Here is a 12664-nt window from a genome sequence, read left to right as displayed (position 1 = left end):
TTCCTCCTCCTTATGCTTAGAAAAGCCTTTTCTATCCTGAGAGAAAAAATAGTATGTGCATATATATATATTCATTTACTTACCAAAATGGATCATAGTATGCACACTTTTGTTGCAGGCACTTTTTGCTTAATATACCTTAATACTATTTCTGTATCAGCATATGCTGATGACCATATTCTTTTTGCTCTTGTAAACAACGCTTCAGGGAACATCTTTGCTCACACAGTGAATACCTATCTGCACACACTCATCTTAATGTCATGTGTGTTTTGTTAAAATCAGTGCAGCAAGGACAAGCTGCTCTACTGTTTTAAAAATTTCATCACTGGATTTTAACAAAAACTAATATGGCATTCAGAAGACTTTCCTGATATCAAGTACTTCACAGCAAATATGTTCTAAATTATTTTAAGATAAAGTCAAATATCCCAGTATATTTGCTTAGGAAGGGTACATCTTATTATCTACTCAAATAAAATGCTACCTATTCTTTGACTTATTTGCAGTCTCTAAACTTAGGGAACCAGATCATTCACAGGACACACATTTTTCAGTTCATTCATTCATTCACAAATATTTATTGATCCTGTGCCATGGGACAGACACTGACAAATCATAACAGCAAGATCTATTTAACATCAATGAGTAAACAAATAATAAAACTTCAAGGATAAGTGCTATGAGAAAAACAGAATAAGCAACTGACAAGGATTTAATCTCTAAAATATACAAGCAACTTCTACAACTCAACAGCAAAAACGCCAACAACCCAATGGAAAAATAGGCAAAAGACCTGAATAGACATTCCTCCCAAAGAAGATATACAGATGGGCAACAAGCACATGGAATGCTCAACATCCCTGATTATTAGAGAAATGCAAATCAAAACTACCTTGAGATACCACCTCACACCAGTCAGAATGGCCATCATCAATAAGTCCACAAATAACAAATGCTGGAGGGGGTGTGGAGAAAAGGGAACCCCCCTGCACTGTTGGTGAGAATGTAAACTGGTACAACCACTATGGAGAACAGAATGGAGGGACCTTAGAAATTTATATATAGAACTACCATATGACCCAGCAACCCACTCTGGGCATACATCTGGACAAAACTTTCTTTTAAAAAGACACATGCACCCGCATGTTCACTGCAGCTCTATTGACAATAGCCGAGACATGGAAACAACCCAAATGTCCATCGACAGATGACTGGATTAGGAAGAAGTGGTATATATACACATGGAATACTACTCAGCCATCAAAAAGAACAAAATAATGCCATTTGCAGCAACATGGGTGGAACCAGAGCCTCTCATAGTGAGTGAAGTACGTCAGAAAGAGAAAGACAAATACCATAGGATATCACTTCTATCTGGAATCTAATATATGGCACAAATGAGACTTTCCACAGAAAAGGAAATCATGGACTTGGAGAATAGATTTGTGGTTGCCAAGGGGGAGAGGGAGGGAGTGGAAGGGATTGGGAGTTTGGGGTTAATGGATGCAAACTATTGCCTTTGGAATAGAGAAGCAATGAGATCCTGCTGTGTAGCACTGAGAACTATGTCTAGATACTTACAACACAGCACGATAATGGGAGGAAAAAAAATGTATACGTGTATGTGTAAGTGGGTCACCATGCTGTACAGTAGAAAAAAAAATTGTATTGGGGAAATAACAATCAAAAAAAAAAAAGAAAGGAAAACAGAATAAGGCAATGTGTTGGTAGCTAGCATTGGAGGGAGTAGTGCAAGATCAGCTGGGGTGGGCTAAAATCATCAGAACCCAAAGACCAAAGGAGGGGTATAAGGAGATGAGCCTGAGAGGCAGGCTACGACAAGATCAGAAAGGGTTTGGGTTTTATTCTGGAAAAAAAAAAAAAAAGCCACTACATTCTTAAGAAATGACATAAACCAATTTGTGTTTTAAAATAAAACTCACTTTTTTTTCTTTTCTGGCCACACCCATGGCATATGTAAGTTCCTGGGTCAGGGACCTAATCCTCATCACAGCTGCAACCTACGCCAGAACTGTGGCAACACCAGATCCTTAACTCACTGCTCTGGGCTGGGGATTGAATCCAAGCCACCTCAGAGTCAAGGCTAGATCCTTAAACTGTGTGACAGTGGGAACTCCTTATTTGTGTTTTAAAATAATAATGAGAACTATGAATGAAAAACCAAAGTAAAAGCAGGGAGATCCGTTAGGAGGCTATTGCAGGCAAATGATGGTGGCCTGTACAAGAGCGGTAGTGTAGAGATGAAGTGTGGCTAGAAACAAGATATGTATCTCTGAAACTGAGCCTAAAGAGCTTGCTGGTGCATTGCTAGGGGTGGGAGGTGCATGTAAGGAATGGTGATGGAAAAAGAGCAATCAAGATGGGAAGACTTGGGGAAAATGCCTTACAAGTCCAATAATATAGTAATATCTTAGCCATACACCATCCATTGAATCAATATACGAACTATGCACTAAAAGTAATATAAGCTTCTTTTCTTACAATAATTAGGTTAGCTTTGCAACTAGACAGAATTTTATGTTATACCTCAACCTCAGTTTTAAACTAAAAGATGTAATTATCTTAACTTTAAAATTAATTTACCCAATTAGTTTATGCTTTTGCAAGAAAGTTTAGAGTAGCCAGCACTGCCCAGCATCTGTATTCTACAGTAGTATATACAATATTCAACTTTGCATCCTGCCTGCTCAGTCAGAGGCAGGGTCTCAGGCACACCTCCAACCTTCAAACCGTACATTCCCAAAGCTCTTCTAGGTGTATTATAAACTAGTAAATAACTGAGCATACCTCTCTCACCTAGTTAACTATGAATTCCTCCCAAGAAGGGCCAATTCTTAATTCTTGGTGTCCCCAACAACAACCAACTCAGGCAACATCAGGTAATTAATAACTCAAAACCCCATGAGATAGAAATATGCCCTGACATCTCTTTTTGACTTTCTGGACTTGGTTTTTGTGGCTCACACCCCTAAAGACTCTTTTTTTTTTTTAATTATAGTTTATTTACAATTTGTGCCAATTTCTGCTGTGTAGTAAAGTGCCTGGGTCACTTTACCATAGAGCAGAAATTGTACACACATATACCTTCCTTATATTATCTCTCATCATGGTCTATCCCCAGAGACTGGATATAGTTTCTTGTGCTCTACAGTAGGACCTCATTGCTTATCTATTCTTTTTTTTTTTTTTTTTTTTTTTTTGTCTTTTGTCTTTTTGTTGTTGTTGTTGTTGCTATTTCTTGGGCCGCTCCTGTGGCATATGGAGGTTCCCAGGCTAGGGGTTGAATCGGAGCTGTAGCCACCGGCCTACGCCAGAGCCACAGCAACGCGGGATCCGAGCTGCGTCTGCAACCTACACCACAGCTCACGGCAACGCCGGATCATTAACCCACTGATCAAGGCAGGGACCGAACCCGCAACCTCATGGTTCCTAGTCGGATTCCTTAACCACTGCGCCACACGGGAACTCCGCTTATCTATTCTAAATGTAATAGTTTGCATCTACTAATCCCAAACTCCCAACCCATCTCCCTCCCTCCCTCTCTCCCTTGAGAACCACAAGTCTGTTCTTTGTTGGAGACAATTTTTTAAACAGTTTTATTAAGATATAATTCATACAACGTACAATTCACCCACTGAAGTGTTCACATTCCCAGCAAGATCCCCATAGACAAACTGGTGTCTTGGTTTCCCCTAAACATATATGCTTTTTTATCATTCCATTTCCTTGACCATTCATTCAACAATCATTATTGAGTACTAACTATATGCCAAGCATTCCTACCTGGAACAATGTCTCCTTTTCATTTCTACAGACTTAACCCCTATGTCAAAACCTAGCTCAACTATGTGGATGACCTCAGCTCTTGGACCTCCCCTTCCCCTTCCCTCAATGTTTATAGTCCTTGCTGCTTGTCTATTTGGCATTAAGTATCAGCCATCTTGTTACACTGCAGGTTACTTTCACCAATACATTTAGTGTCTTTGTAACCTAGCACTCTGGCTCAGCACCTCACACGTATTAGGCTTTCAATGGATACTTTGTGCAAGATAATAAAACCTGGTCCTTGGAAAAGCTGTCCTTGAATAACCTTCTTTCTCTAAGTTCATCAGCAGTGTAGTCACAGGACCTGAAAGTTTTTAAGTGATCTTGCTGACATCTGAATTATATTATAGATTCTGTGACAAGGTCATGTTGCTGGAACCAGAATTCCCTGCCAGGGGCTGGCACACTGTGCTTCTCACAACAATGGAAGATGAGAAGACCTGAGAGGACTTGGAAATCAAGCACATTCATTTTAGTGCAACACTCAACTTCAACCAGGGCTCTGAACCAATAAAAGCGTGCAATTCCCTAGCAATCAGGAATGAATGTTTTTTAGAAATGAGTTAGGTAGGATTCTCCTGCCATTATGAATAAAGTGATAATATGGCCTGGATGAGGACACACAGTGAGCTATAGACTCTATCACACAATGTTCTTCTCTGTATGGAAGACTGTTGTCATTTCCTATATGAATGACATATGTTGTCACTTTGCTGATGGGCTATTGATGGGAAACACACATATACACAGACATACATAAAACAGATTGCTCTACAGAAAACACAGGTAATCTCAGAAACTCCATTCAGTTGTTATTTGTCAATAAGCAGAACTGAACTTCATTTGAGGGCCCATAGAAATTACAAAGGTGACTGCTCATAAATCAAATTCTGTCATGCTACTGTGCACTGATTTTGAATAAAAACTGGTTCTAGCTTTAAATAAAATTACACCTAAATAAAATTAACTGTAAAAGCACTGCATTTTCTCTGGTTTCTGTTCACTAACTTTCAACACTGATTTCTTTTCTTTTTTCTTATCCTTGTACTTACCCTTTTAATTTTTTTCAGACTCATGTTCATCAAGCCAGAGGGAGTCTGCTTTATACAAGGAGATGCTGGACCTGGAAGGAATAAAAAGGGCCAGTGATGATTATCCTAAAAAGTCTGTGTGCTCATTTCTTAGATAACCATACTCATAAATCAAGATCATCACTGAAATAAACACATGTATCTTGAATCCTGATTTACTCTGCAATGTTTCATGAACACAAGAAACACATTTTCTTTGTTCTAATCCTGGCCTCTGAATCAGGGCCAAGTAGAGTGGGTTCTTCATAAATATGCATTGACGGCCTGACTCAGTATTAACGTAGGGCAGGGCTCTGATTAGCAAATGTTACCTGCAGAAGGCAGAGGACATACCAGAAATGGAGATAAGATGCTATTAGCAGGTTTTATTTTATTTTGTTTTTCTTTTCTTGAGGCTTGGGGATAATCGCTTATCTCTCTATTCAAACTTTTCCCAATCTCTCCCTTCAGGACCTGAAGGCAGTTCACATTAAAGACCTTTTCCACTGGGTGCTGGAGGAAAAGCACAAGATGAGAGAAGCAAATTGCTTCAACTCAACTTACTCCTTTCCTGCCGTTTCCACTGCTAACCAGAACCTATATAAAACCTTATATTCTAACTTAAAGATGAAATTAGCAGTAAGTAAAAAACACTGTGCTTGTTTTGATAACATGCTAGATCTCTGTATACAAAATAAAAGGTAAAGAGGTTACAAATATCTCTAGGATATGGGGTAAATTAAAATGTTTATGGGATTTTATAGTAGGACCTCTTCTCTTTTCAGGTAAAACTACTGCTCCCAACTTCCTGCAATGTTTGACTAAAAGCAAAAACACAAACCACAAAAGTCTTATTTGAACCACCTGGCCTAATAGTTGATTTTAATGCTCGTCCAGAGCGTTGTCAGACTGCAGACCACGCACTAGCGAGACGCAGGAGGCCACTTGGAGGCCGGCCCTAGACGCGCAGGGGCACCGCGGGCAGGAGGAGCACCAGCGCCGAGAGACCCGGGCTTCAACGCCTGTTGCGCGCATACCAGGCGAGGAAACAAGTGCGACTCAGGCTGCAAGGGCTGCTGGAGGTGCGGAAAGGCTAGAATTTCACGAAGGCGGCGCACACGCGGTCCCTCTTCCACTGCTCGGGCAGGAACTTAACCCTTGGCTGCCCAGCCCCTTTCGCCCCTCTCCTGCCCTCTCACACCCAGCCCCACTTTCCAGACCAAGGGCCACTCCATTGTTACTTGAAGGTAGGGGGAGGGGATTGCGAGAATGCGGGAGCTGGAGCACCCCTTCCTCCCTGGCCAAGACTTGCAAGAATCAGAAAGGTGTTGAGAAAGGACCCGGAGAACCGAACCCGCGGGGTGGAGCGAGGGCGCCTGGGGTGGAGGAGACCCGCAGCGTCCCCATCCCAACCACAGCAGTGGTACGACCCAAGGAGGGGCGGAGCGGAGGGCCTCTCCAGGGTCTCTCCCCGCCCCGTCCCGCCTTCCAGGTCGCGCTGCCGCTGGAGCGAGTGAGCGCGCGCCCCGAGGATCCCTCCCCCGAAGATCCCTCCCCCGGCGCTGGCGCTGGAGCTCCGCCTCTCGCTGAGCCTCCCCCTCCGCGGGTGCAGGCAGAGCTCGCTCTGCTCTGCGGACGCCGCCGCCTTCGTTGCCTTTATCTTCCCCTGCAGATTTGCGAGGGCCGCGCCCCGCAGCGGCGCTGCCCTGGGCGGGCGGCTGGGCCCGCGCGGCTTTTGAGTGCTCGGAGCGGCTCAGCCAGGTCCCCCTCCCGCGGGGCGCCGTGACAGGTGCAGAGTCCGGTCTGAAGACCCACCTGCGGCGATCGCCGCGATGCCCACCATGCGGAGGACTGTGTCGGAGATCCGCTCCCGCGCAGAGGGTGAGTGGCCGCCGCAGTGCCGGGCTGCTTGCAGAGCGCACGGGAGCGGCTCGGGGCCAGCCTGAGGTCGGGCGGGTGTGTGTGTGTGTGTGTCTGTGTGTCTGTGTGTGTGTCTGTGTGTGTGTGTAAGTGTGTGTGTGTCGGGGAAGAGATGCCCCGTCCCAGCTCTTTACCCCAGGAAAGTCTGGCTGTTGTGCCTGGTCCCTGGTGAACCCTTCTCCCTGCGCCGCCTCCAGTGCCCTCGCAGACACCTTCCCTGCTGCAGAGCCCCGAAATTGGTGTCTTCGGCGGGATCCCCAGGGCTCGCTTTACACCGCAGCGTGACTCTTCCGTCTCTGTCACCCAGCGCTCTCGCCCAGCCCACCTCCCTTCTCACTAGCGCACGAATCTCTCCGTCTCCACTCTGCTTCTCCATTCCAGGGAACAGATCCCCAGCCGGCCGCCCACCTTTTTGCAGCCCCCACATCACGGTTCCCGGGAAAGCAAATTTGCCTTTCCCAGGCGGCAGGATCTTTTGATCCACAGCCCCTCGCCTCTCTAAGCGGGAGGAGCCTTATTTGGGGTTGGGTGCTCAGCGAGAACCGTGCATCACATTCTGCAGTTCTGCCTCCTGCAGCAACGGAGTCTTACCCAGTTCCCCTCAGGTGTCTGAGGTTTTGGTTTTCCCTTCGCTTGATACCTGCACTTTGGCCAGCTGAGCTGACTTTTTAGTAGGTGGAAGCTGTTTTCTTTGCTCCACCCAGGGCCAGCTGTTGAATGGCTGCACTTGTCAGCAGCGAGCAACAGATGCCCGAGGGTAAAGGCAAGTAAGCTTTTGAAGGACTGAGACTTTCTTCATCCTCTCTGAGGAGCCCTCAGCATTCTGCCTGGCACATGACAGTCACTGGGTAAATATTTTCTTCATTTTGCTTATGGCAAAACCAAGATTGTACAGATCTCAAGTTTTGTTTTCTTTTGTTTTTTTCTCCCCGAAGCCCATCCTTGAACCCTACAAAGGTTGGCATAGCATTGCTATCATCACTGATGTCCATCCTTCACCCCCAATCCCCTCTCCATTCTTTAATGTTTGGCAGGTGGTTTTAGGAAGAGATATAGAAGTTAGGAAAATTGGATTGCAGGGGTTTGAGATCGGCCATTTTATTATTTTTCCTCCTCGGAGACCCCGTGTTAAAAATGGGGGCTCTGGGCTCTGAAAGCTGTGATTTTCTGGTTACAGTACTTAGGAAATAGTGAAACTGCTCTGGGGAGAAGATCACACAAGTATCAAAACTAAGCTGTGTCCTACTTAGAAATTTAGTACATACTTATTATCATTTGTAACATAATGAAAATAGTGCACCTTTTAGATGCGCATTGAACAAATGATAGTGCTACTTTAAAATGTACACAGTAAAAAAGTGTCCATTCTTTTTTTACACTTCTGAGTGAAATCAGTTTTTTTTTCTTCCAGTTTTCTTGAGATATACTTGACATATGGCACATATAAATTTAAGGTATATGACATCATGATTTGACTTACATACATCATGAAATGATTACCACAGTGAGTTTCCATCCATCTGCTTATATAGATACAAAATTAAATAGAAAAAAATTTTTTTCCTTGTGATGAGAACTCTTGGGATTTACTCTCTTAACAAATTCCATGTAGAACATACATTCATATATAAATATATTTACCATATTGTATAGAAACATAACATCCCTAGTTTTTTTTTTATAACTGAAAGTTTGTACCTTTTGACTGCCTTCATCTGATTTCCCCTCCCTGCACCTCCCACCTCTGATAACCACAAATCTGATCTCTTTGTCTATGCGTTTGTTTGTTTTTTAAGTATAATCGACCTAAAATACTATAGTAGTTTCTGTTGCACAACATAGTGATTCACTATCTCTATATACTTCTATACATTTCAAAATGATCACCACATTGTCTGTCACCATACAAAGATATTACGTAGTTATTGACTGTATTCCCCACGCTATAATTTCATACCTATGACTCATATATTTTGCAACTGAAAGTGTGTACCTTTTAATCTTCCTCACCTGTTTCTCCCCCTCCACATCCCCAACTACCTGTTTGTTCTGTGTATTTATGATGCTGCTTCTGTTTTGTTATGTTTGTTTATTTGTTTTAGAGAGTCCACACATAACTGGAATCTTGCAGCATTTGTCTTTCTCTGTCTGACTTATTTCATGTAGCATAATGCCTTCTAGACCATTCCTGTGGTCACAAATGGCAAAATTTCGCTCTTTTTATGGCTGAGTAATATTCTGTATACGTATACACGTGCACATATTGCATCTTCTTTATTCTTTCATCTGTGGGTAAGCATGATTGCTTCCATATCTTGACTATTATAAACAATGCTGCAGTGAACATGGTGATACATATATATTTTCTAACTAGTGTTTTTGTTTTCTTTGGATAAATAAATATCCAGGAGTGAAATTGCTGGATCGTATTGTCGTTCTATTTTTAATCTTTTGAGAACCTGCATCCTGTTTTCCATAGCGGCGGCACCAATTTACATTTCCACCAACAATGCACAGGGGTTCAGTTTTTTCTACATTCTCAGGAACGCTTGTTATTTGTTGTCCTTTTGATAATAATGAGTTGTCTTAACCATCATTGGAGTGAGCCATATGGGTAATGAAAATATAGTGGTAATAGGTGGGATTGCTCTTCCAAATAATAGCATTCGATGGATTCTGTATCATGGGACATGGCCAAAGAGAAAGGACCAGAAAACAATGTAAAACCTGTGCCCCATGAGAGGGTTTTGTTAAGTGTTGAGAGGCTACAGTATTGGTTTTGATTGGCATGTGCTGTTTTCAAAGCATCTTTAGAAAGATTACCTTTCCTACCTTTGTAATCTTAAGTAAAGGATCTTACAGCACTCCTGGAGGCTAGTGATAGATGTTCCCATCTTATAGTTGAGTAAACTGTGGCCCAGGTGGTTTAGGTACTTGTCCAAGGTCAAGTAGCAAGTTCAGTGACACATTTGTATTAAGAGCTCTGGGAAAACCATGCCTATTTCTTATTTAAACTTTGCATTCCCTGTGCATCCAGCACAGTGTCAGGGGCACAATGGCACTTGGTAAATGACCCCACCCGCATAACGATTGGTTTCAGTTTATTATGTGCTCAGCATTTTCCCCAGGATTGTGGTGAGGACAACATAAATAATGACTCTGTGGGCTGGCAATGTGGCTCATTGCCTGCTCTGCCTACACGTTTCTTTCCTAAGAAATATTCTCTTTTGACAGCTCCTGCTGCCTAAAGGGGCCTGTTCAGAGCTGCATCCTCCTTGGCTTTCGTTAGGCTCCTGAGCCAAGAGCAGACAATCCATAGGTGGCCCAGACACTTGAAACTTGAGGGGTCTGGCTCAAAAAGATGCTTTGCGGTGATCCTCTCTCTCATGGGAAGAGTTAAGCTGAGAGACTCAGAGTGAAGATGAAGCAGAAAGGACAGAGGAGAAATAGGCTGGTAGAGGAGAGAAAGGCTGGCATAGGTCATGCAAGTGCTGCTGAGAGGAAGAGGCAGAAACGGTGTGAACAGAGAAAGACTAAAGAGAAGATGGTTTGGATGGAGATAATGAGGCAGAGACACACAGATGCTGCGAGTGGGTGGCCAGTCCCTGGAGCACCTCCTGCCCCAGCTCCTTTTTTTGTTGTTGTTGTTTTTAACATTTAATGGAAGTGTAGTTGATTTACAAAGTTGTTGTCATTTCCGCTGTACAGCATAGTGATTCAGTTAGACATATATACACATTCATTCTTTTTCAGATTCTTTTCCCACATAGTCAGCCAACATTAGGTAGAGTTCCCTGTGCTATACAGCCAATCCCCATTGGCCAGTCATTCCATATACCTCAGTGTGCATATGCCAGTCCCAAACACCCCATCCATCCCTTCTCCCCACCACCTGTCCCCTTTGGTGACCATACGTTGGTTTTCAAAGTCTGTGAATCTATTTCTGTTCTGCAAGTAAGTTCACTTGTATCCTTTTTTAGATTCCACATATAAGTGATATCATATGTATCTTTCACTGTCTGACTGTATTTCATTCTTTTTTATGTCTGACTCTTATAGGCTCAACTCCCAAGTAGCATTAGAATAGGCTCTTTTTTTTTTTTTTTTCTTGAAGTGATTTTGATTAGCTTTCTGTTCCCTGCATCCAGATTGGCCAGATGCATGGCTGTTCTGTGCACAAGTTATTTACAACTGAATGGAAGAGAAGAGGACTTCCATGAAATAAGAAATACGTAATCTAAAAGGGGATGTTATTAATTAAACATATGTTTGTTATAGGTCACAAAGAGCTGAGATCAGGACATAAGAACACCAGGACTGTAGAGCAAACATGCGATGGAGGAATGATTTGCAGTGAGAGCACATGCAGTGCTTCATCTGCATCACCAGGTGTATTCATGTTAGATTCAGCTTCTAAATCGGTAGGGCTGAAGAGGCATTGCTGACAAGCTCACAGGGAATGCTGGACGACACTGGCCTGCAGGACACAGACTGCGTTCCAAGGTTCTAAGTTATTGCCACCTATTTCCGTAGTCAGGAGGGTTGAAGGTAGAGAGTAGCCAATTGAAAGAGTGCTGAACATGAACATGGCTTATTTGAGAGTTCTTAAGGAAATTGGCCAGGAGCAGAGGGAAACTTGGAAAGAATAGGACGCAAATTTGGATAAGTAAATACTTCTAGATTCAGACCATTTTAAATGTCAACATGAGTCACTTGGATATTGAACTGAGCCTTTGAAAAGGATCTCAGAGTTCGTCTAATCTAATTTCTCATTCAGGCGTAAGGCCAATGTATAATATCTCTAACAGGGCCAGTTAGGAGCCAAGTCAATATAGGGGAGTGACATCCCCAAAGAAGTGTCTTAGAAGGATAAGTCTTGAAATGTGTTCGGTGGTTTGGAGGTAGATAGACTCTATTGTTTAAAAAAAAATAAAATCGGAGTTCCCACTGTGGCTCAGAGGTAATGAACTGGACTAATATCCATGAGGATGCAGGTTCGATCCCTGGCCTCACTCAGTGGATTAAGGATCCTGCGTTGCTGTGGCTGTGGTGTAGGCCGACAGCCGCGGTTCTGATTTCACCCCTACCCTGGCAACTTCCTTACGCCGTGGGTGCAGTGCTAAAAAAAAAAAAAAGAAAAGAAAGAAAAGAAAAAAAAGCCTTAAAATAAAAAATCCAGGATTAGTATTGGAGTGGAGCAATGAGACTGAGAAGGAAGAAATTAGAGATATTTCTCAGTAAATCATTAACTTCTTCAGATATCTATTGACCTCACACAGGTACCATTCCAGGTTTTTGGGATACATCAGTGAAGAAACAGAATAGAAAAAGCCCTGCCCTGGAGGTGCTAACATTCTAGTGAGGCAAGAGACAAAGCAAATACAACAATTAGGAAACTATAGAATGTGTGTAGTGAGTGCAATGGGAAAACATAAAGAGAAAGTAAGATGTATAATGTTGGTGGATGAAATGCAATTTTAAATAACTTGGTTAGGCTAGCCTTTATTGAAAAGTGGATGTAGAGGAAGTGAAGGAGTTAGCTTGGTGGGAATCTGGGGGAAGAACGTTCCAGACAGGAGAGTCTGGAGTGTTCAAGGAATACGGAAGTGGGATAGCAGGAAATGAGGTCACAAAGGTTGCATCATAGGAAATAGTGGCGTAGTGAATATCCCGCAGGAGACAGATTCAAATAAAAGGAGATTCTCCAGCAGTAATTTCAAGTTCTAAAGTTTACGGGAGCCTGGGTATCTCATTAAAACTGCAGTTTCCTGGGCTGCCTCATGAAGATGCTCTTCAGTAGATCTGCTGTGGGACCACACTGCTAA

At 42.9% G+C, this 12664-nt stretch overlaps 1 protein-coding gene and 1 non-coding gene across 2 annotated transcripts in view; one reads left to right on the top strand and one right to left on the bottom strand.

The window, feature by feature from the left end:
• Positions 1-6346, bottom strand: part of LOC100515559 — a 315996-nt gene extending 309650 nt beyond the window's left edge. The window contains exons 1-2 of the transcript XR_002346620.1: positions 5784-6346; positions 4902-4972 (exon numbers count right to left, since the gene is read on the bottom strand). This is a non-coding gene — a transcript (uncharacterized LOC100515559). The remainder of the gene's footprint in view (positions 1-4901; positions 4973-5783) is intronic.
• Positions 6443-12664, top strand: part of ATP8A1 (ATPase phospholipid transporting 8A1) — a 252807-nt gene continuing 246585 nt past the window's right edge. The window contains 1 exon segment of the mRNA XM_021101159.1: positions 6443-6800. Within this exon segment, the coding sequence (XP_020956818.1) occupies positions 6752-6800 (49 nt within the window). The 5' untranslated portion in view covers positions 6443-6751.

This window comes from Sus scrofa, chromosome 8 (genome assembly GCF_000003025.6).
Source record: "Sus scrofa isolate TJ Tabasco breed Duroc chromosome 8, Sscrofa11.1, whole genome shotgun sequence".
NCBI classification, from domain to species: Eukaryota; Metazoa; Chordata; class Mammalia; order Artiodactyla; family Suidae; genus Sus; species Sus scrofa.
The sequence above is the reverse complement of the archived record's forward strand: the minus strand, read 5'-3'. Positions and strand labels throughout refer to the sequence as shown.